This window comes from Hylaeus anthracinus, unplaced genomic scaffold, assembly GCF_026225885.1.
Source record: "Hylaeus anthracinus isolate JK02 unplaced genomic scaffold, UHH_iyHylAnth1.0_haploid 11982, whole genome shotgun sequence".
In the NCBI taxonomy this organism is placed as follows: Eukaryota; Metazoa; Arthropoda; class Insecta; order Hymenoptera; family Colletidae; genus Hylaeus; species Hylaeus anthracinus.
In genome coordinates, this window is record NW_026534330.1 from 1,670,736 (window position 1) to 1,696,172 (window position 25,437).

General features: G+C 42.6%; 1 protein-coding gene across 3 annotated transcripts in view; it reads left to right on the forward strand.

Annotated features, from left to right (window-relative positions):
- Positions 1-25,437, forward strand: part of LOC128886138 (uncharacterized) — a 125,256-nt gene that overhangs the window by 41,428 nt on the left and 58,391 nt on the right. For all 3 annotated transcript variants that reach the window (XM_054140742.1, XM_054140744.1, XM_054140743.1), the window contains 3 exons: positions 7,212-7,279; positions 7,808-8,250; positions 8,551-8,839. In XM_054140742.1, the coding sequence (XP_053996717.1) occupies positions 7,249-7,279; positions 7,808-8,250; positions 8,551-8,839 (763 nt within the window). In that variant the 5' untranslated portion in view covers positions 7,212-7,248. The remainder of the gene's footprint in view (positions 1-7,211; positions 7,280-7,807; positions 8,251-8,550; positions 8,840-25,437) is intronic.

Sequence of the window (25,437 nt, forward strand, 5' to 3'; positions counted from 1 at the left end):
GCCACACGAGGCTCCTCCAGCCCCAGGCCTGGCAACATTACATTCAAGTGTTTGACGAACGTACGTCGCCTGCTTTTTTGTTTTCCTCCTGGTATCGGCATCAGCGCCGAGCTATGTCGAGTGGCAGCCCCACACGGCCTCTCGGGGGCCAACTGCTGTCTCTTCTGGTTCCGTTCGACTTGCCAGAATTCGTGGTCAATCGTTTCTCGAGGTCTTAATGATCCTTTTCGTCCAAGAACGTTGACCTCTGGTCGGGTCCCAGAGGACTGGGACGTCTCGCGCCCTGATTCGACTCGATATCAATTCACGGGTCTGGTCTACCAGATACCTTCAACAGCTTCTTGTCGTTTATAAAGGATCGATCTCGAACCAATTACCAAAGAGATGATTTACCAAGGTTGAGGAGAAATGTATATTAGGAAGAAACGAGGATCTGGTTTGTTTCGAGTTTGATGAGTTATGTAGATTTCTTTTATTCGGATGTGAATTTTTAAGACACTGGTATATCAAATTTCAGCGGTTAAAATCGAAACTCACAGGGTCATCCTTTGAATTGGACATACAAATTTTGAATGTTGCATTTAGTTCTTACTGGAGATGGGAGGAGGAGTCTACCAATAATGAAAGGATCTATAATATTTCTCATCGAAAAAGAGTTTACCAAGGTTGATACGTGTTTATGGCGTGCACTAATATAGAAAATACACGTAACGATATTGTTACTTGATTTTGCATAAGTGCACACACGCTACAAAATTACGTTTCATCTTTGCTGAAGTTATAAGTAGTCTCCCAGCAGTAAGAGAACCTCCAATCTGTTGAACACTTCTCATTGAAGACCCTCAACGATGGTTGCTAAACAAAGTCAAGCCCAAGTACTAGTCTTTATCAAAATTAGGCTTCCCAGAGTTCCAAATCCGCGATAGCCTGTTCACTTGGAACTCGAATCTTACGCGAAGGATTCTATAACCGGTTTAGGAAAAATGTCTCAATTTTCACCCACCGTCCCTAACTAGCTCTTCCTTTCACGGTGATCAAGCTGAATTCATCATCGCCGAGGCGCAGCGCGCGGATTGTTTGCGAGCTTTTTTCTAATCGGGCAGTCCGACTGGAATTGAATCATTAGCGGCATGTCGAGCTTTTTGCGCACCTCGAATAATAGCTCGAAGAATTTCAAGGTTTCCCGCCGCGGGGAGTTTCCACGCGTGGTTCCGTCTTTATTCTCGGCGAGTTCGTGACCGGCGCCTCAAGAATCTAGGCCAACCGGCCGGGAATTTCTCTTTTTCTCGAATTCGCGCGACAAAACGCGCTGCGACGAAAAAACGGCCACGCGAAAAGAAGTAACCCCTGTGAGGGAACCAAGCCCGAGACGAGGATAGCTCGAGGGAGCCTGATCTGGACCGGAAATTCCATCTGGACGATCCTCCATCTCTATTTTCGCGTCGCTCTGGAATATCGTCAATCGTCATTTCCACCGTTTTCTAGGAATTACAGAAAGAACTAGGCTCAATTACAAGAAGCAATTGCTCCAGATCAAGCATTGATCCAGATAAATCGTTGAGTCTTGGCCTTGATGAGGGAAGCATTTGATTTATAATAAATAAACTGTCGAGATTTTAAACTATCATCAAAATCGACTATTTAGTGGAATTGCGAAACAGGTAGAATTCCTTGAGGTGGCAATATTCTATTCCGTGTGAATTGCCGGGTTTTAAACTACCATTAAATCTTGTTGTTACCTATTGTTATTAGTAAGAAAGTATTGAATTGAAGCGATTGAATACTGAGTTCCGTGTTCTGTTGAAGATGGTAAGCTGACTAGCAAGACGACGTAGGAGCAAGAAAAGTACTTTATTTGCTCCGTCTGTCTCCATTCTTAATGCATCCGTAGTTCCCACATTTAGCTTCTTGATGGTTCGCGTTGACGTAGCAGTAATTTAGTGTTATAGTTGATAAAACGTCTCTGCACTCGAATAAAAAAGAAAAAGACATAGCAATAAGATTTAAAAATTTTAAACCTTCGCGTGCTTCGAATAGATACAAATTGTGGGTTCGAGAATTCTATTGCATCATCAAATTTAACGTAATTATTGTAAAAATGAAAGTATCTTTTATATTTATGATTATTTATGATAATTTATTCACAAATTTAATAGCTTTTCGCACACGTTATAATGTTCAAAACAATTTAAGAACTGAACGTACACATACGTGTCACTATCCTTGGAGAGGTTAAGTATCTATTGACATACACTGACGGTATTAAGAGAGGTTATGTTTTAATAACACGAGGTTAGGTTACTTCCATACACTATTTATTTACTTTGTCCTTAATACGTGATTTATTCTTCGATGTTGCTAAGAGACATCTGGTTTTAATGCAATGCCGTATTCAATTTTTGTTATTCCGCACAGGTTCACTGGAACTACTGATCTTCGATAGATAATATTATTTAATTCGTTGCTCGCATATTATTTATTCTTCAGATTTACCCAGAAGCATCTGCATTCCACATTAAATTTGAACCATAGAATTTTCTACTAAACCATACATTTCGCATATTTTTGCATGATTATTGCTCCACGCGTGCATAATAATTACGTACATTAGTAATATCCACAATTCAACCCACGAAAGCAGTGCAGACCATTTGATACATACATCACAGAATGTTCTATTACTTAGCACTAAAAATAACAAATCAGTCATTTTGATTAATATATTTAGAACTTTAAACAAAAAAAAATAATACAAACGTTAACAATGCTTTTGCGGCAATTTTCAGTGACATCTATCGAAATAGATAATTACTTTTATTCGTCAATTTGTTTACAACCCCCTCCCCTTAATTTCAAAGATATCGTAGTGTACACATATAACAGGTCCGTCTTTACCGTTGGCAGCCTTAGTGATAATGGCGTTCATCCACAAAGTGGTTGCAGACGAAGCGTGTCAAAGATTTCCAAAGGACGAACTCCGTTTCGCCAAAAGGAAATATCCTGCCGATTCCTCTTCCTCTCGGAGCGCGACAAAGACGGTCCGGTCCCATTGTTCAGGGTCGATCGCGCTGCACTCCGATTCGACGGTCTCTGGTGTACGTACGTTCATGTGCAAACAGGGTGATAATGTATTCAAGGTCCGCCCCGTGGCCGGTGGTGGGGGTGAAACGGGGCGGCCCGCTCGCTGTACGTACTGTAACAGATGTTAATTATCCCTTCTGTGTACAGTCGGCAAAAAAATAGCCCGGTCCCAACTCGGACATATCGTCCACTCGCGTACATCCCCGTCGAGGAGGTTTCTTGTGTCCTCGCTTCGAACGAGTCACGTGGCCCGCCTAGCGCGCGCGCTCCAATCGCGTTCAACTTCCGCCGTGCCCACTAGGGAAATTCGCCGGGTACTTGGGCCGAGTCCTGTCGACTTGTCAACGCTGCCAACTCGCGTGCACCGGCTCCCCGACCACCCTAGTTTCGCCCTAATCGATGATCCCAAACCGCCAGCATTGACGTTAGCCCATGGACCTTTTCGACCCTTCGATATTCGTTGCAATCTTTCGGTTTCGCGCGACCCATACCGACAATCTGCGAGTGATGAGTATTCTACAAATGGCGGTAAAACGTGACATTTATCTTTCGTGGTTTGAACGGACAGTGATGCTTCGTCGCGCCAGGCCGGTGTCCTCGATGGATCGAGTAACTCGAAGCTGTAGGTGAAACGTGTGTTTTCTTTTCTTTAAACGAAGATACAAAAAAAAAAAAAAAAGTAAAAACATAACGGTGGGAATTTTATGAGGCCTGTTTCTGTAGAAAAGTAAAGTGGGTCTAATAATAATTCCACGTTGGTATATCCTAGGTCGTGAGATTCTTTTAAACATTAAGACCGTTCCGTTAGACTTTGTATTTCTGCGTATCAATTATATAATTTTATACATGAAAATTAATTCTATTATGCCACGATACCTCGGCAGAGACAACAATAATAATTACGATTGATATAATTACGTTCTAAATACTTTTCGTACAAAGTTGAACTACGTTTTATAGAGCAGAAGCAAGCGTTCGGATATTTCTGAACGGTAGTGTATCTAATCGTAAGGTAACTGTCATCTCTCGGACTTAGAACGGAAGACGTTCCCACCGCGCAACCACGGGATGGAATTTCGGAGCGACGTTGGGGGAAAATAATTTCTTGTTCCGCGACTGAACCGGTGCGTCGCCATATTCGTCGAGGACCCTTAGCGGGCCAGTTTTAGTGCGGAAATAAATAACCGATAATGAACCGGACAAAAACGGAACTAACGATTTTGAGGCCGAATTAGGCAGCGTGTTTCGGATTCCACGGACGGAGTCATCCAAATCGATAGGGGGAGCTGACGGGTCGGACGCGATGACTGGAGCAATCAGCAGGCAGAAATAAATGACTGGTGATGAACCGAGGAAGGAAAGAAGCGCTGCTCCCAGGGCTAACTAGATTCCTCCGGTTTGTCCGAAGCTGTTAACACATCGCCGGACAAACTGGCACAATCTTTACAGCGTTTCGAATTGGAAACTTTACCCTTCGTCGTTAACGAACGTCGACGATCAACGTCGCCGATTCTTCGCACTTGGTACTCGTATTAGATGTAGAACAAAGTTCAGTCCGCGATTTTCGCGGTGTTTAAGTTTATTTCAGTATGTAGAATTTAAATATTACGACGCCGTTTTATAGTTATAAAGTGTTGGTATTGGTGTTTCCAGAATTGCGTTTGTTGCAATCGAGCGATATCTTTAAAAGCTGATGGATCTTCGACCTTTCATTCGTTTCACATTTAAACTACGAAAATGTATTACAAAAGTCGTAAAAATTACGAAAGCAATTACTTTCTCCTGCTTTAGAGAAGATATAATCGCATTTTAGAACTGTCGTCAATCTACAAAAGTTCTTTGACAATGTTATCCATTCAAAACCAATGTCATTTTTTCGTGATGGGATTAATATAATGTACCCAATCAATGGTGTAAGGTAATAATTGGCAACGGACAGTATTTTAATTAAAGATGTTATATCCAGGGGCAGGAGGGTAGCGCTGGCAATTAAAAAAAAAATTAAATTTCTTCATATTTTATCATACTTATTTTGACGTCTGTACAAGCGGTAGTGTTACATTAAACATGCGCAGTTAGTTTAGCTTAATTAGAAATTACAGTGCCTGCGAAAGTAAGTGTATCGGAAAAAAAGATCTTACACCTCTGAATCTCGGAATGAAATCGAATGTATTATTTATGGCGAAATGTTTTACGAGATTGAATCTAGTGTGATATGTTTAAATGCAGAACTCACGAGGCACGTGTTAGATATAAATTCAACGCATTTGTATCATTATACAACTGTCATCTTTCTGTTGCTTAAATTTGATGCCGGTGACTATCCTCCAGTTTTCTAGAGAAGTTGAAATTAAGTCTCGTTTCGAAATAGTTTCATGTTAAATTAAAAAATATTTTACTTTATTTCTGCTCTTCACGTTCCTTAATTATCTCACACTTGGAGTAGTAGGTTAGTTAGCTGAAATTAAGTCTCGTTTCGAAATAGTTTCATGTTAAATTAAAAAATATTTTACTTTATTTTTGCTCTTCACATTCCTTAATTATCTTACACTTGGAGTAGCTTCATTTACCTTTGTGCTCCTTCTTTTATGCAAAATATTAAAATCAAAGAAATGACTAATCTTTCCAAAGGGAACGAAATTATAATTTCAATTATCTTTATATAAAGGCACTCCAACGATGCGATGTGCAGCCGAGAGATCGTAGCGTGGAACGTCAACACGCTATCTTTTTGAAAAACTACCGTTCTATGACCGACCCCCGGGTACTCATTAATTTCACAATCGCAGAGAGACTCCTTTTCGCTGCCGATGGCTGGCTTCCTCCAGCGTCCCGAGAAGCGCCGGGACGCCGCGCCGCGCCGCGAAACAAGGCGTTTCGCTAACTGAGAAACGAATTGTCCCTCGTTTCACCTTATCGCGGGACCGTCTACTCGGCTGACCGAGCAGCGCTCGTATATCAGCGTAGCTTTTGTTACGGCGACGTGCCTTTGTTTTCGCCTTGTTCTCGCGTCTCGTTCCAGCGGTGCAAACGTAGACGGTTCGTTCGGCAGCGTGACGGGCCCATCTGGGGGTTTCGCTGAACTTGCTGTAACCTACTTTTGCACCGACACAGAAATAGATAACCGGGAATATTCTTTTCTCGTTCCGGTGCTCGCGTCAGCTGTACGAGGAATCGCGATTTTTCTCGAACGATGCAAATCAAGTTTGGATAGGCAGGAGTTGCTGTTTGATATTGGCGTTGGGGACGGGGTGAAATGGACCAGTTGAACGCGAACGAAAGCTTCAGGGTTCGAGTACAGGTTCGATGAATTGTACTTGTATAGTGGGACCTCGGTTAACCGGCTTCGTTGGGACCGAGACAGCCCGGATAAATCGAGACCTACGGAGAAAATGTTTAGAGTGTTGTTCATATACACGCACTATAACTAACAAGAAATCCAATGTACGAACACAAACACGATTACAATTGCAAATACAAAATATGCGATGCATATATTTACATTCGTATTACATTCGCATCTTTTCTTGTTGTAATAAGTGCTTTGTCACGATAACGTTTTACCATCGATAAAGTTTCTTTTCTTATATCATCACGCTGTTTTAGATATCGAAATGATGTATTTAAAATGAAAGCATTGTTCATCACTAGTATTGTACGTATTAAACGTTTGTTTATTTATATTTATTAAAATACAATGTATAATTGTCTATTTATTTACGTACAAACAAATAAACAAACTTTATCGCTTTATAATATTAGTATAGATAAACACAATTTCCGGCACGAACTTACGGGATAACCTAGTACATACCAGCGAATCCCATTCTTCGTCTTCCTTCCGCTGAGTCGTTGTTTCTGTCGAAAGTATTTGGAAAATTTGTACAAGAATCTAACAGAACATCAACATTTGTAGACTCTTTATAAATGTAAATAGGATGACGAGTTTGGACAGTTCGCCCGATGAATTAAAACAGGGTCAGGCAATTTAGAGTTACGCGAAGTGGAATCTCTTGCGACGGAATCACGCGCAAGTCAGAACATTCTGCGATAAGCTTCAATTACCGATTGCAGCAAATATAACCAGCGTACGATCCAGCGTAACATTCGTTGTTTCTTTCTTGTTGCAGAATGCATTGAAGAGCAGACTGGTCGAGGAGAATCGAGATGTCCGCCGTAACCAGCCCATATGGCCCTAGTAAGACACTTCCTTTACTAACGTTTCACAACGAAACAACCCCTCGCCATTTTCTAAACGATCGAAGGTAGTCACCTTGCATCGCGTTGCGCTTCCCTCCATTTTGTCGAATCGCAATTACCGTGCTCCGACGATTACTAGAACGTTCAATTAACGCCTGCCTGGCTCGAATTCTAATTAATGTTAAAATTTGATTTGCGGGAAGCGAGCGGCCTTCGCGTTGCGCAAGAGTTAAATGGAATAGGTCGATTTAAGATAACAATAAAATACCTCGATTAGTCTCTCAAATTCTCCGTGAAAGCGATCTCGATCTCTAGAAGCAGCGGGACTAACCTGTAGAAGTAGAGAATCATCCGAATCCGAAGGGTTAATACCCGCCCGTCTGTTCACATAAAATTTTAAACACGTATTTTAACCGAACCGACTGGTCAAGTGTTAGTAGGAGAATCATCTATCCTCTCAAATGTTCAGTACAGGTTAGGTTAATTCCGCTTCCTTGAGTGTTGACGTCTGTTCCCTTCTGATTAGCGGAGATGCTTTCCGACTCGGTGTACAACTACGCGACGACCCGACGGGGAACCGCGGACCAGGACAGCGACTCCCAATACGAGACCCAGGCCCAGCTGCAAATCACGAGTATCCAGAAGCCGCGGAACAAACGGAAGAACTTCAAACCTATAAGCAGCCGCATGGTGGAGGTGTCGGATGAATCCGAGAAAGAGGACGAAGAACTGGAGGCTATAGAGGAGAGCTCTAGCGAGATCCTCGAGTACGAAAGGAAGACGATGCTGTTACCTGCCGACGATAGGCCTAAACAAAGGCTGAACAACAACGAGGTCAGTCCCATGGACCTATCCGTCACCACTAGACCTCCTTCGTCCGAGGCTGACGACGACAGCGGAGACTCCCTCAGGCATAAGTTCATCCTGGAGCAGCTGAGGTCTCAGAAAGTGTACTCGCCTGGCACCGAGGTATGTATTCGATATTATAAAATGGATAATATAAAATTCACTACTAGATAATGTATTATTTCTGCGTCGCATTGATGTTCGGACTGGCTGGCATTCGTAATTGTACACGATACATTTTCATGTTTCTTAATTATAACTCTTCGCCTTGGTCGACGGTTAAGATTGTTTACAAACATGATGTTAAGCGAGCTGTAGGCACACTTTGTAATGTCAGTTTCTGTTCGATAGTCGACGCGATCGTTCACTATTTGCAACATGGGACGAAATGTTACGCGAATGTTTTTCACGTTGACTGTCCAGGCCAGAAGTCCAAACTCGGACTCGTCGGAGAAGAGCGACAGCGGTATCCTGGACGCGGAATCCGGGCGTCTGGACGATACTCCTTTCGAGGATGATCGGGCACAGGACGCTGACGGCGAGGCCGATTGCGAAGAAAGGAAACCGTACGAGGGTATTAGGGAGTACGCGGAGTCCACCATGGAAGAGCTATTGGCGATCTACGGGCTGGCGGGAGGAGAATTGGCCAAGTCGGTCAGCAGTCAGCTTCCGCCGACCTTTCTGAATCCGGCGACTGGTCAACATCATCACGGTGAGTCTCTCTCTTACGGATGTTGCTCTTCTACACTTTATATCCATCTTTTGCGATAAACATTTATAGAATAGCATTTATAGAGTAGCATTTATAGAGTAGCATTTATAGAGTAGCATTTATAGAATGCAAAGCGTTTGTACCCTGCTGTTGTTATGTTGGGTTTCGTTGATCTTCAAATAAAAAGTAAATGAAGAATAAACGTTCGTGGAACGCAAGACGTTAGAGTTAACTCTTTGAGGCACACGGTTATAAAAAGAAAAGAATAAATAAAATTCAAGCCGCGCAGAAGAACGGTGTCAACAGCTTACTGACGCATTTCGATTTGGATACATTTCTGATTCCACTTGTTGTACTTCTAGCGTGAGTTCACAGTATTGTCACATGAATGACAAATATTAAATAAAATAGTAAAGCTAAGCAAAAGCCCTGTCTAGCCCGGGGTAGTTCAGGCGATAGTTAGCAGGAAGGTAGGAAGCCCGAACGAAGTACCACGTGTCGGACTCGTACTTGTCGTTTATATCCTAAATTTCTTACCACGAGTCTCACTCGTGGTTCTAGGCCAAAGGGTTAAACAGGGGATTTCAGTACTTTTCTTGATGAATCGTATAAAGAAAATAGGGCTAGTTATTGCGATCGCTCTCCTGGTTTGGCTAACCGGGAAGTAAAAAACGTAAAATATCTGCCAGTCCCGAATGTGTTAATATACCACTTGAACACGTGAAATGTTTATAGAAGAGTGAGTGTGCCAGTATTTTTTCTACCCACTGTAGCATCTCACCGTTGAATGCGCCAGCCGATCCAAGTTCTCAAATCCTGATCTACGCTTCATAGATTCTGCAGTCCCTTCCCGAACCGCTCATCCGGATACCGACCTAAATTCGTCAGTGCACCGTGTCAGTTCTGAATACCCAAAACATGATTCAAATTCTGATCTAGATTCGCCGCTAATCGCCCGAACCGCGATCCACGCGGCGAGTAATTAGGACCGTCGGGGCTACCAGTCGTTAATAGCCAACCAGGGCATCACTTCGCGCGTAATAGTACCCCGAAGTTCGCCCTCAGCTCGGCCAAAGGCTAAGGAGCTATTAGCGCGTGGGCGGTGCTCGGAGCAGAAACGAAGAAACGCCGATGCCCGGTACAGGCGATCCCTGATTTTCGAGGATCCAGGGGACACAGGAGAAGCGGCCGTGTCAAGTTCCCCGAATCGTTATTATTCGCGGCGGGACTCGCGCGACTTCTTCGCCGAAGAGAAATTAAAGGCGCTCGGTATTCGACGAAATAGTTAGACGAGCCAACGATGGGACGCGGGACGATTGGTTGGCATTGAATTCGGGGCTGGGCTAGAGACAATTGACAACCGTAACTGGCTGGCATTCGTAATTGTACTTGGCGCAAAATCAACTTCGCGCTCCGCGTTGCTGTCTTATCGGGAGCCGGTAAACGACGAAAAGCAAATGGAAATTCAACGGAATCGCTTTTCTCGATCAATTCGGTCACGGATTCATTGTTTCCGTTATCGAGACGATTGCTTCTTGTGATCGCGTTTGTGGTTTTACCAAAGTATCCCGAGTGATTGTTTGAAAGCTGATGTGGAAATGTAATAGAAATATGTAAGAGTTAGCGATCTCTGTCACTGAAACAAAAAAGGTTCTTTAACGGATGATTTCTAGAGTTTTTTTTTAGAATCTCGATGAATTGTAAGGCGAGCAAATGCTTCGAGGACTTGATGCAAAAACGGTCTGTCGATAGGTTGAACCTTGATCGATCGAAACCTCTGTCGATGAAACGCATGTTACGAGTTCGTTCTCGTCTCATGAATAATTATTCCATTATTTGGTTTCTTCCGTAAGTTTTATATGTTTAGAAAAAATTACGATCGATCACAGCCCAGCGCAAAAAGTTAATAAGGAATGAATCAATCCGGTAAGAAGCGAACAATTCTTATTCAGACGATCGATCATTTTTGCTTAGCTTTCAAAGGAGATCCCAGTTAAAAGACCAGAGTCCAGAATACACAGAAAGTTAATACGAGATCGAGCCAGACTTCTGATCGATCAATCCGGTACAGGAATGGCTTATCACGGGTGTTTATCGGTAGGCATTCTCTCCTACGAGTTTGTCAGCCCGTCAGGAATTCGTGATTCAAGTTCTCCATAGCGATGTCTCCATTTTGAAGCCAGTTATTGAATTAAAGCGTTTCAACAGCGACTACGTTGTTATATACAGTGAGATTTTAGTTTATCGTTGGGGAAACAAAATGTTCTCTCCGATATGTTATTCTTGCATATTTATTTAAATGCATAAACGGTGTCATCCCTTGCTAAATAATAATCGATTATTATTTAGATTCAGTCTTTTTATTGAACTTCGATATTTGCAAACTTTTGACATTTTTTGTGTTTAATTTCACCGTCTCTATGATCGCAACAATTGTTTGAATTGTTTATTCATTTCTAATGGTAGTAAATATCATTGTCAAGCTGAATTATTCATTTCTTCCTTAGCTTCCTCCAAACACACTCTTAAATATCGCGGCCAGCCACCGCGATTATTCCTTTTGTTTTCTATCATTTGTTAATTCTTTCATACACACACACACACACACAGATGCACAGGAGGTGGACAAAATAATGTTAATGTTACCTATAAAACGCATTATATCGGTTCATTAATGCAGAGTTAGGCCGCCATTTACCATTAATATAGCCTCCGTCATCCCATTGTTCTACCAAAATGTCTTCCAGTTGTTTTTTTTTTAAGATGGACGAGGAAACCTGCTTCTTATTCTGTTCTCCAAAACCGCCCACAGTAGTTCGATGATATTTAAATTAGGTCACCGTACAGGCCAAAGAAGGCGTGGAGATTATCCTGCTGCTTCTCAGACTAATACTAGACTTTCGTGACTAACACTGACAATAAGTAGAATAGTACATAGTATATAGTAGAATAGTAGAATAGTACCGTCAAATTAATACTTATGATAATTCCAATGAGACTGAAATTTTATTTCCAGCCCGTTTTTATTCAGAAACTGCACAATCCATTATTTGTTGTGGCACTTATTTTTGCAGCCTCATCGAAACTCGCGACTGTTATCCATATTTAATTTCTTTAATACCTCACCTTCGGAATGAATTTTTTTAGTTTTTTACCGAAGAGATCCGTCAGCCATATATGGCTGATGTGGCATTCAACGTGTTAAACAAATAAATAAAGAGTCTGCCTGAAATTTCGAAGACTCGACGAAGAGTCGATACGATATCTTTGTTCAAGATCGGTAATTGCAATCTAAATTGTACGTGTTCCTTTCCCTATTCAACCCATGCGTACACATTTTTGTTTGATCTCGAACCAAGTACGTTTTCTACCAGCTAGACTAGTAATTAGACAAATAAACAAAGAGTTCGCCCGAAATGACGAAGACTCGACGAAGATACGAGGTGATCCCTTAAAAATCGGTAAGATTTTTCGCGAAGACGCAGACTCGCAGTCGGTGAGATCGTAATTTTTAGATTAGACTGTACGCGTGCACCAGAACAGAATGTGGCACTTACATATTGCCAGTGCATCGCATATGCGCGCACGTGAATATGTGATGGCTCTCGCAAGATGGCCGACTTATAACTCATAAAGTCGGTCGGACTGCGCGAACCGTTGACTGCCTCGCGATCGATGGATGCCTTTGAGATCAGCCAGCGTCATCGTTTCCCGTTCTCGAGCGTCTCGCGTGGGTTGACACTCTCACGAATTCCGCGCGATGTGCGCTCGTGTGCGCGCGTGTATTGTACGCTTTACCTCGACGTGCGCGTCTAACGAGTCAATTTCACTATTCTTCGTTCCCTTTTGCCTCGAAGATACTCGACGTCGAGTTTTTGAATTGCCTTCTGCCAGGCTTGATTGATTCATAGCCAAAGTTGTTGCCTGGATTAACGTTCTCGGGATGAATTAGGTCTTCTGCTCGCTAAAAGCGTGGCAATTAGGCCGTTTTGGGGTTGCCGCGTTTTCTTCTCACGGAGAGTAAGACGAGCTACGTGTTTTTTTTTTTTTTTTTTCGTTTATTCGTATTTTAACCATTCTATATGCGTGCATGTGGCATATGTGAATGTACGTATGCATCACGTTGGTCTCTGGTTTACTTTATATCGTCGGAGTGGTTTATTAAAAGAATATAAAATGTGACGTGGTAACTTGAATTTCATATCACCGCCCCATTAAATTTTTGAAATGATTCTGTGTGCATGTACGTGTGCACATATGAGTGCAGGTATGCATTACACGTTGGCATCTGATTTGTTTTGTACCTTAAGAGCGTTTTACGAAAATATCACAGAATCTGGTGCGGTAACTTTCACTTCGTGGCATTGATGTCGATACAATTTTTGGAAAAATTCTATATGCATGTACGCGTGCGTATGTGAATATACATATGCATCATTGTTAACCTCTGTCTTGCTTCATATTGTACGAGTGGTTTATAAAAAAAAAGTGCAATTTGTAATGGTGACTTCTATGTGTGTAATCGCATCGGTACGATTAAATTTGTGAATTTTAATGAAACTAAGAAAACATAAGCAGGTGCAATATTTTACTTTGTAACGTAGAATTACGTTGGAAGCTGGAGATTGTCTTGAAAGTTTTGACCATTAAACCGCGCGATAATTCGAAAAATTCTACTCGTATACCAGGAAGTTCTGCATCAACTACGTCCACCTATCGCATAACACCGAATCGTCTGTGACGATGCATTGCGACACGTCTTCATCCGTTTATGCAGTTTTCCATACCGGAGGAACACAATGCATACTGCAAGCGTCGATTCCGAAGAAAAGCCGACGGAAAAGAGTGTCAGTTACCGGATTCGACCACGCGTCGTCGAATTCCCTGTCTGTGACTCATCGTTCCAAGCTCCCTCGCCTCACTCAATATTCATGCATTATGTAAGTTAACCTTACGTCGATGTAAAAGGACCCTAACGGCTTTCGTGGCACCGCTCCATTGTTACTCGATTAAGTCTTTCGGCGTTGTACTACACTTTGTCAAACGGTCTTTGTCGCGTCCGGTCGGAGAGTAATCTCTTTCGGATTCGATTAAACTCACACTGACAACGGCTCGGGCACACGCTTGCCAGCCGCCATCCTGCCAATTACCAGAAAACTGACCGCGTGAAATTGAATGCGACACGCCTCGTAACACGCTCGCTACTCTTTCTTTGTCCGTTTTTGTCAGGAATTGGGAATCTCGTTGACACGCGCTCGTTCCCTCTTCGGCGAGCAAAAATTCGATAAACGAGAGCAAGAATGTATTTAATTTATATGCAATGTTGCAATGCTACGCCCAAGTTACATGTGGTATTCTTCTATAATGGTATACGCGGATACAAGTATACAGAAAGAATACTACAATAATTGTACGATGGTCGATATATCTTACTATATTGGAATTTACTGTGTCTGATATTCAAAGCACGTGATTTAATTTGCTGTCTGGGGTATATCCTGAATTGTATGTGGACGTAAACATCGATAGAATGAAAACACCATTTTGATGAATGTTCAAACGTGGGTGCGCGACTGGTTATGAGGCGTTGGTGGTGTGAGAAATAGTTTCTTCTTATTACTTTCTTTCTGTAGATACTTTTCTTTAACTACGTGTGCGATTATACGTTTCGCTCAAAACGGTACGCAGAGTTTTTATTTATGGTAAATAAAATTCTAGGTATTTCTGCGCAGCGGCCAATGTACTGTTACGCGTTAACGTTATATTTCATCACGAAAAGTCACCGTTGAGGTTAGAGATACGCAATAAAATCTCGTAGAGACGTAGGAAGTAAAAAAAAAAAAAAAAAAGAAAGGACAGTTTCTGTCGTGGCAAGCAGAAGAAACACGGATGAAGTACTGGTTCCCTGTCGCTAGACATCATCGGTCACGAAGACTCCGAGGAACTGGTATTCGAGAATCAGAGGCGTTAATCGAGCAGATGTCGGTGACCTGGAATCGGTTTCATTAGACCCAGGGCCAGCCGACAGCTTCTGACGAGCAAAGGTGACGACATTGGCTTTCTTTTTGTCTTCCGCCGAGCGAAAACGCGTGGAACACGTCAAAGAGGAAGCCAGTTGGAGTGGCACGTTCGCGTTTCCTTCTTCTCCCCGGTTGAATCGCCCCCTCGTCTCCCGCCGTGCTCGTCGCCACCTACATACACATCAACGTGGGGACGTGGAACAAAAGACCATCTCTGGTCCAGTCCTCGTTGGTGTATCGTCGGGATTGATACAAAAAGAAAAAAAAAAATTGCGCGCAATTTATCATGTAAAAGCGACGCAAACAGATACCGCCGATGAATCGACAACGCGAGACTGGCGTGGCAAGGGAAGGAAAAAGGAAGACAGCGGTTTCTTCTGCCTCTTCGGATGTTGGTCGTCTTTTGTGAACTTGCCTCGACGGTTGACTGGACGGACAAATACACTGCGGATCGACTTCTTCCGTCAGGAATACATTAACGAGTCGGGTTAACCTAAAAAAGACACGCGGCCGTTTAAGCAACAGTCGATCGAATTCTTCTTTGGAGAAGTAACGATCTAGCGCTGCGTTTGCACGAGCAAGTTTATTTGTGATTATTTCTTATGGAATGATGTTGATCAAACTACCGCGGTTGGAAGAATTTAAAAGGAGAGACGAAGAAGTGTAGGTATTTGGAGAATCTTGTTGCGCCACTGGAAGAAGGGACGGATGAATTGTTTTAGGGTTTCCGATACGTTTGGAAGAAATTTTATTTATAAAATAGCCGCTAGTGGCAGAAGCGAATATTGCAGGAGGAAAAGATGATATGCCAAATCCCTCGATGCATTCGTGATTCTAAGTTACAAACTCCACCTACCAGAAGAAACGAATGTAATAAATGGATCGAGAAGAAATCACAAAGGGCAAAGAAGAAACGAAGAAATCACTTATCCACCATCGACTCGGTTCGCCTTCGCGTATTATTTTTCTGACAGAAGAATACGCCCGGTTGTAAACAATCGGTCCAGCGGAGTTCCTTAATCGGCCCATTTTACGGTCCCACCTCGCGAGATAGCGAATATCGTGGAGAGGTGGGGTGAACGAAGAGGAACAGCAGTCGTTGAATCGAGTTAGGGAGTGAAAGGGGGCGGTAATCCGGCGCGAAGAAAAGCAGAAAAGCCGCGTGTGTGCTGTTGCTGGTGAGGCTGAGCCAGTGGGGTGGAGGACAGCGATGCCTCCGTGAACCCATTAATCATTCCAGCCGGATAAAAGGCAGCAAGGATGAAAAGAGAAGACGGACAGTCGGATGGACGGCAGGCAGGCATGCAGGCGGTGGAAGAAGAGAGAAAAATCCTTTCCTTTCTTTCCTTCTGTCGCTGTTTCGGCGCTCCTTCGCTCTATCCTCTCGTCTCGGAGAGCGAGGATCATTTTTTATTTTTCTTCTTTTCGAAATTCGTCGGAGGCTCCTATTGTCGGGGCCCGGGCCGAGCGCACGAGAAGAGACTCTCAGACTCGTCTCTCGGACCGAGACGGTCTTTTCGACGGGGAGGAGATTCATTAACTGATAACGCGATTCTTTCTTCGAAGGTTCTCTTGTTGAAAATGATATCCAGCCTCGACGATCGATGGCGAGGATCTTGGACACCTGTTGGGAGGGGTTAGAAATTTGGAATCGTAACTCTGTCGCTCGCGTGGCATTCGTAGAAGAGATAGGTTCTTCGGTTCATTTTTATTCCGAGCTCAATGAAACGCCATGAATTTTGAGAGGGTGAATTTTCATTGAAAGAAATCAGATCCTGAAGGCAAATCTTCTTACGTGTTTACTGCGAACAGTCCGGAGAATGGATAGACGAAATAGAAAGATGAAACCTTTCCTAGTCTCCAATGTGAATGGTTTAGGGAGAAAGAAAGGAGGAAACGTAATTTGCTGAAAATAAAGGAAGAACGATGTTAATTTGCTAGGAATTCAACCTGGACTTGGACTAAGGTCCCTGTAATCTTTCCTCGAGACAAAGAAAACAAAGCGCCCTAAGGATATATTACGGAAAGTTGAATATTTGCCCAGAATCTTTTTAATGTTTAGAATTCGAAGGTAAAGTACACTCTTCGGTTCGCCATTGTGAACGGAATGGGAAACGAAACGAAGAATTGCATCGAGGAAGAGAAGAAAAGAGAAAGACTGATTAATTCGCTTCGACTTTACTTCGAGAGTTCCATTTTCTGCATTCTTCGTCAAGGAAACGTACGAAACGATATTCGAAGTGTTTCTTACGGAGGGTTAAATACTGAAAGGTGCAAGTGAAGAAGAAATAAGGCAGAATCGCTTGCCTAGAGATTTCTTAATTTTGAATATCGAGAGTTGCGTTCTGTCGTTTTTGTATCGTAAACTGTGTAGGTAAGAAAAAGAAGAAATACGAGAAATAAGTTTTAGGGAGCAGCCTGGGATCTCGAAATCAGCCGGTTGGTTTAGAAACGACTGTTTCGAATCGGTTCGAATTTAATTCGAGACTTTGGTGGCCCGGTCCGAGGGATCACAGCGGTATTAAGAAGGGGGATCCGGATCGTTCTGGCTGCGAGCTTTTATGTCTCCACGTGTACCCCACTTGAGCACGTAGGTAGCACGACGAGTACCTACGACGTAGGTCTGCGAGATCGAAATCGGAGCTCCTTCGTTGGAGTTGGGAGACAAAAGGGCCTCCGGTCCGGATGACAGGAGGTGTCGGAAACCTTTGGGATCGGCGACCTGTTGAATCCCGGGATCTCATAACCTTCAACGAATTCTGCGTTATTGTTAAAGAAGAAAAACGGGCACGTGGAGAGAGGGACTGCTCCTAGAGAGGCCGAAATACGTTAACCCTTATCTGCGTTTTATAAAAAGGACGCCTGAATAATCAGGGGTGTGCGCCGTGTGGTTCATTATTGTCCCCTCCAGTCTATGCTTTAATTCATCTGGCTACCAAACGACGACTAATTGCTACGTTAGTTACCGTTCGACATTTCGATCCTGTCATTGAAACTGTTCCACGTAAATCTCTTTACAGACTTCGACACTGTTTCAGCGATCATGTTCGTAAAGTTTATTTAATTTGTACTTAGCTGATGATAATAATAGTTAGCATAAGTGGTTGGGGAAAAATGTAAATGATTTCTGCAACTTTTCTCGTGAATTTCGGAATGTGTCAAAATGATCGTTCTCCGTAAACCTAGAATTGTTAAAGTCAACTGGTTCCACGAGTATTGCGTTCCTATTGTATCTATAAATCTCGAGACTCGAAAAGAGAACAGAGATCGGGAATTATCATGTCCGAAGCGACACGTAAAAATCAGGATTGAACCGAGAACGTCCGTCTTGTAAATCATATCACAGCTCTCGGGGAACTTTAGAGCCATCCCGCAGCCATTACAGCGGTTCTCTGTGACAAGAAGGGGTTAAACATTTCAGCTGTGGACATAGCGACGATAAAACCGAATGCGTCGTCAAGGAATGTCTCCTCGCGAGGGGAACAATTATTCCCCCAAGGCATCGAGTCGAAGAAAATCGAGGAATTCACGAGGACGGCGAGCCACCGCCGCGGCCGGCTGGAATCGTGGAACGTTTTATGAAAGCTTTTATGAAAGCCTTTACGAGCCGCGTCCCGAACTAGGGCCTGCTTCTGCTGAACACGTGACGGCCTTCCACCGCTCGTCTTCTTCTTCTCCGCGTACATATTTGCGTCCCCGTGTTTCCTTTATCGGTCCACGAAATTTACTACACTCGCGGAGATTTCAGGGCTCCCGGACGTCCAACCCGATCTTCCACTAGAATTATACAGGATGACTTTCTCGCTAGAGGCTCCGAGCATTTCTTGACAACTTGGTTATTTATTCGTAGTTTCCTAGCAAAGTATACGTAAACGAACGTACCGTCGGAGCAGAACTCTCGCCTTCTCAACGATATTACCTAAGCTTACAATTAGTCGCAGTGGAGTCCGAGCTAAGTTTCTAGAGTTTCGAATTTTGATGAATTTTTACGACTAGTGGGATGGTTGTAACAGAAGACACGTACTAATCGACACCGTTTCTGTACTACTTCGCTAGGTGATATGGTAAGTTCATCGTAATTTAGAGCTTTTAGAGCTTATTGTTAGCTCGAACTCTTCCGACCTAGACGTTTCACTAATTGTCATTGTAGTCAATATTGCGGCAAGAGAATTATTAATAATTGAGTGACTTGAGAAAAAAGTTTAAAGGACGTGGATCAAAATGATCGATTCCGTAGTTTTAATGTGGAAGGTGACATTGTTCAGATGTTCACCAGGACTACACAGACAGGCGGATTTTGTTATTGAAAAAACAATATTTGAAAATTCCTTTTATAAAACCCTTTGTAAAGCAATAACAGAGTTGATGTATGTTTGAGGTTTTTAGCGAGAGAATCGCCGTATTCCCAGCTACAAACTATGTTCGTTTGATCAATTTCGATCGTTTTCGTTTGATTTTCCAGCGATTCGTGTTCTGATCGCTCCAACTGTTGCTGATGTCCGCTTCCGGGTCAATTGGGTCTTCGGTTCTTTTTTCGTTCGTCAATTAACTTCTGAGTCACAGCACGACGCGGCGAGGAGGAGGAGTTAGGAGGGGAGGCTTATTGACGTAGAGTACAGTCTTCGCAGCGGAGTGGCTTTTCTTCGTCCATGCTTCGGGTCGCGTAGGAGTCCTACAAAACACCCCGATCAGTTCCAAGAAATTGGACACTTTTAGGATCAGCCTTGCAAACTCAATATATCGAATCCGGTAAACAAAAGTGAGGTAAAATAACAAATAATGATAACTTTGAAGGAGAGAGTTTCCATTATTTAATGTCTCGAATACAAATAAAGAATTTTCCAAAATGATAACCCCTGATTTGGATAACCCTTGCTTCGATCCTTTTAAAAGTTATACTATCCGCCATCTTAATTGTTCACGATACATCAGAATGTGACAAACGCTGTTTTACCTAATTTGGATCGTGTGAAAATATTACATAGTACCTGTGTAAAATAATGTTTAATTGCAAAATAACGAATATCGCAATATTTATCTTGGCAACATAAATGTAAGTTGCGTAAGCTTCGATTAATTTTACAGACTTACTGTAGGTGATTTCATGAATCTTTTGAACAGTTTAATAAACACATTCTTCACTTGCTCCCGATCCAATAAGATAGACCGCATATAAAATTGTATTGCAATGGATAGAGTAACAGTTCTGTCCGCCATTTTAGGAACACCCAGTATTCGTTCAAGTTTGTCGCGAACCTTATTAGCTCCAGAAATGGGGAATTGCAATTAGTTGTCCGACGCATGACGATCCGTGAGAAAGGGACTTCTTGCCGAATTAGCGACGAATTCGAGCCATTATCGTGACAATGATCGATTCGCCGGTATAGCGAGGGCAAAGTAAAAAAGAGGTTTCACTCGAAACAAACGCAATTAATTGTGGGAACCATGTCAACGGGATAAAAAGCCTTTGAAATGTTCGAACTCCGTTATTCCTTCTTTTCGGGTGAAATTAACGCGATCGTGGAGGTCAATGGGCGCTTCTCGACGAAAGATGGAAACGACAGCCTGGTTTTTCTGTCTCCTTTCCACGATTCCCATCCCGTCTTCCTCGTTTCTTATTTCTACTTTTTTCCCAGCTACTCCACGCGGCATCTTGTTTATTTTGCCCGTCAGCCCGCTGACACTCGGACATTCGTTTAAATTTAGAATTCAATGGGATCCTTTTACCGGGCGCACTTTCGTGCCTTAACGGATTCCCTCGCTGGATCTTGGAGATTATTTGTTTAATTCCGACCCCGCGTCGATCTCTCCGCGTCGTTCCTTCCTGTTCCTCTCGCTCTCGTAGGATGTCACTCGAAACGCGATGTAAATATTTTTATTGCCCCGAGAGAATCGTGATTTTCGGGTCCCGTTGGTTTACTTCTTCGTTTTCTCTCTGTTTTCGCACCTCGTTCCTACGATCGGTGGCCCACACCTCGCTGGAAATCTTTATGGATCTTCTTTGAAAGCTGGTTAGGGGTGCTTCCGCTCCTTCCGAGGTACTTTCGACGAACGTACATACTTACAGATATTGACAATCCTTTCCATACGCACCTATATCGCGTCACTATATTTTTTATATAACTTCAGCATATTGACGTTTTACAAGAGATTGTTTTATAAAGTAAGGTTGTAAAGTTAGAGTATCCTATCTGCGTGAATAGCGTAGATTTTCAAAAATTTTACGAAAGATTAAGAAAGTGAGAATTAAGATTCAATGACACAAGTATTATGCGACGTTCGGATAACCCAGAGTTAAATCACAGAAGGAAAAATGTAGCTGTAAAGAATATATTTAGCTAGAAGGGGTGCTATATGTAGTGTTACAGTTATATTGTATAACTATGCAATTTAATAAAGGAAAAGGAAAAGGTGCGCTTTATTGCGCCACGATCAATGTTATCTTCACCGCCAAGTTTCAACCACGTGTTGCGTTTGAATCGTTGGACCAGCAGTTTCTCTTCGTTTCTCCTCTCCTAATGGCGTGCAAAACAACTGGCAGCAATTCCCACCGTTCGAAACGCAAAATCGCGCAGCGCTAATTCCCCGACATCGCAGTACCGTCTTGTAAAAATCGCTTAATTGCTTTATTTCTCCCTCGGCGTGTTTCCTTCGCGCCGACGACGTGCACTGCGCGTAAATTTTACAGCTGCATCTCTCTTTGCGAGATACATGCAAGCCGCTGGCGACAAGCTATCGATCAAGGAGTCTTCGACCTACTGCCACCTCGAAGATTCTATCAGGGTGCCCCAGAAAACATTGCACACTTCAAAAGTTTCATTAATTGAATCACGAATCACGGCAAAAAGTAATTCCCAGCATATTAAAATTAATTTCAGTCCGTATGGTTAATCGGTTAATTCCGTGTAAAAATAGCGAGGTACTGTTGGACTTACGCATCATTTTCACGAGGTCTTTATTACGTTGGCGTTTCGGCTTTTGGTATTAAGCTCGTCTCTAGAAACTAAAACTAAATTTTATGAATAATAGAAATGAATATTTTCTCAGATAAATTTTATGAAATATTTGATAGGTTGTACGTGGAAGCAACTCGAGTTCATCGAACGGTATTCGTTTCTCGATAGAACGTCTCGAGGCGCGAATTTCAGCCGTCTCCATTCGTCGAATCGGTGATAACATAATCATCGACGGTTGATCGTTCCCTCGCCCGTTGAGCAAGCTGATAAGCATCGCTAGCTGTCCAGACTGCGGAACGCGTTTCACGCGAAAATCTGGTAACTCGTTATCTAGGATCTATCTATCTTGGATCTAAGGAACCTGTCCGCCGCACTTCGCTGATTTACGCGAATCTCTGTGCATCGAACGAATGTTCGACGGTAGCGTGTGATGTTCGCTGACGAAGATTGAGGACTCTTCTAAGTTAGGCATTCCGTTCGGTTCGGCAATCCTAAACACTAGTTTTTTTTAGAGAGTAAAAGCTCGGTACAGACTTCCTTCTCCCTGGAGACTGATTTAAGAAATGAACTTTGATCGATATAATCTAAAAAAAGAAAAATGTTTACAGCGTTTAACGCTAAATAATTGCATTCATAATTAGTTTTACCACCACTAAAGCTTTTCTTCCGAAGTAATGGAAGTTATTTCTTCTCCGCTAGCCATCTCTTCGAGCTGATTAAAAGATATCTTTAGCTCTTTGAGGAGCCACATGACATCCGAGGAAAAGCTATTTTTCATACTGCGCGAAGGGGAACGTAAGCTACGTATGATAGGGTCTGACGAAATAAGGAACGCGTGTAACAGATACTCGTTTGCAACTATTCTTGGAGTTTTCCATGTGGAATTTCTGCAAGCTTCGAGATCTTTGTTGTTAATTTCCTAAGCTTCCTCGTGTCTTGTCAATAAGTATTAGAATTAGCCACGCGAGGACAGACTCATAAATAATTATGAACGGAAGTAGGCAGATAAAATGTGAATATAGAATAATCATCTTATAAAATCAGCTTGTATTTACAATACTGTGTAGTAAATATGCCTATAAGTCAAGCTCTTGACATATAGTTACTTACCTTCACAGGAAGTGCTATGCATGCTCACCTTTGTACCAAGTACCAAGTACATACAAAGTCTGCGTACGTAAACGTGTCGCAGACTTTTGCAAATTTTCAAATATTCTATAGTTGTAAGAATATAAAAGGTATATATTTAATAAATCTGTGGAAGTAGTACGACAGGCAATAGATTCTGCACGATCAATCCACCGGATAAAAAATTGCACGGCCAAGAACCGCCTGGCTACCCAGCTCAAATGTGGTGGCTACTTCATCATGCATAAATCACACGCGACGTACAACATCTAATGGAACTTCTTCCATTAATTCATACAATTGATTACTCAAGAAATGTACATAAGATTAACCTGTTAGTATTCTATTAGGGGAAATAAGGAGTTATCAAACAATATATACAAATAGCTCTGTAGAATCAATCATATTACTTGATTTTGTGGCTAGGAGTTCCCGGGGGATAATGACTATAACTAGGAAACAAGATCAAATAGGATTTGCGTTTATATGAACATTCTCATTGCTTTTGTAGCCTCGATCGATCTCTGAAGAATTTTCCATATATTAGGACACGCTCTATATGCAGTTGTAAAATGAAACGCGTATGCGAGTATGGGAACTTTAATATATTTTTTAATAGGCATATATCATAGTCATTTATATTATTTGTATGTTTATATGTAAAGGTTTATTGACTTCGCAACTGCGATTACGATACGAAAAATTAATATTCTCCTATTGTTGAAACCTTAAATAATTATAAAAAACGAAAGAATTTCTTTCAAAGCAGAACGTCACTATTTAAATTCTACGTTCATCTCTTTAAATACTAACTTTAATACTAATCCCTGGCGTGGCAGCTGTATGGTCCATCTGTTAGAGTATAAGGCCTAAGTTTCAATTTAAAGAGCGCAATAAAAGTACGGGAACACAAAGCTACCTATCTAACGATGAATTGTACCACAAATTAAATTGAAGTCCTACTGCATAATAGTAAATATTTCATTTCCGTATAGAGCAAAATTGATTTAACGAAGTATTATATAATTAGTGATTGAATAATATCGAAACATCTTGTTATATCTATGAGTAATTATGACGAAACGTATGTACCGATAGGTGCGAATTGAGCTTTGGCTAAGTGCATCACTGGAGTATTCCAAGTTCGAGAACTTGAATATTACACATTTTCGCGAGAATTTGGGAAGTGTTGCGTCACCGTGCGTTCGTGACGTTTCGTTTCCCCGGGCCTGGCCAGAGCATCGAGCTCGTTATCCCCGGGGTCAACGGGATTCATAACCGATAGAAAAGGCAGCCGCGTCCATTAGCGTTTCTACGGAGGGACGGCGCGGCGGAGGCTCGATTAATTTTTCAAACAATCCCACTCGGTGGACTCATCGATTCGTGGGCCGAGATAGGGAGGCCCCGGACACGTCTCGTGGTCTCGGGAGAGGGCCCATTAGGCCCCGCGGCGCGGAGGCCCCTGATGCCCCTTGTCAGTCTCCGAAAACCAGAAAGTCAGCTTGTCAAATTAATCACGGATGACCAATCCATCAGCAGGCATTCCTAGCCGAGGTGGATCTTTGGTCGGCTGATGCCTGGCCCCGTAGCCGCTCTCCGTTTCTGGCTACCAACCCGGGGCCCGGTCCTCGTCCTTCTTGCGCGGACAACGACAGGGATCTCCGCGTTAGTTTCTGCCCCCTTTTTTTCGGGGAAACGTTATGGTATGCGTGCGTTCACGGGGAACCTGACGCTTCTTCTGCGTGTCCGTGGGCTCGCTCGCGGTGCTTGATAGATAATGTTAATGGAGGGGAAGAGGACGCCGCGATGCTTCTGGATGAGTAATGTTAACCCTTCCGTCGTTGCCCGGGCTAGGGGGAAGTGTTTGCGGTGCTCGGGGTGGGCAGGGAGATTTGGGAAGGCTCTCGAGACGGTGTTCGAAGCGGTATGATGAATTGGCGAGGTTGCTGATGACCGTTTTAGATTCTCTTCTCTTTTTATGGACTTTTCGGTAAACTTGGCTCGACCGAGTTTACGCTTTGTCTCGATCGATGCGTCGCGACAGTGTCCACGGTTAGTCTAACTTGAACTTCGCAAATATCTATATAGGAATTGCTCGGTCTTGTGGTGGGGGTGGATTTCTGTGGCTCTAATTGTAAGAATTCAATACATCCAGATACGGTGCAGATCACTTAAATTTCTAATTTTTTTAAAGAATAATAAGCTTCGCAAAAACTTTATTAAATAATGTAATTAAACACCTGCTGTCACGGTGCCAAGTTTTGCAAGAACACTCTAACAGTTTAATTTTAAGTGATACATATAATTTGCTATTGACACTGTTAAGCAAATTTTATACGAGTAATTATGGTGAAATGGGATCTTGGTTCGTACTGATAGGTTTATGCTAGGTGTGTATTAGGGTCTGCTTAAATCTCAATGATACGAACGAGATAATTTCACTGCCACGAGGGTTTTTAAGGTTTCCGAGAACCTGACCGAAATGAATTCATAA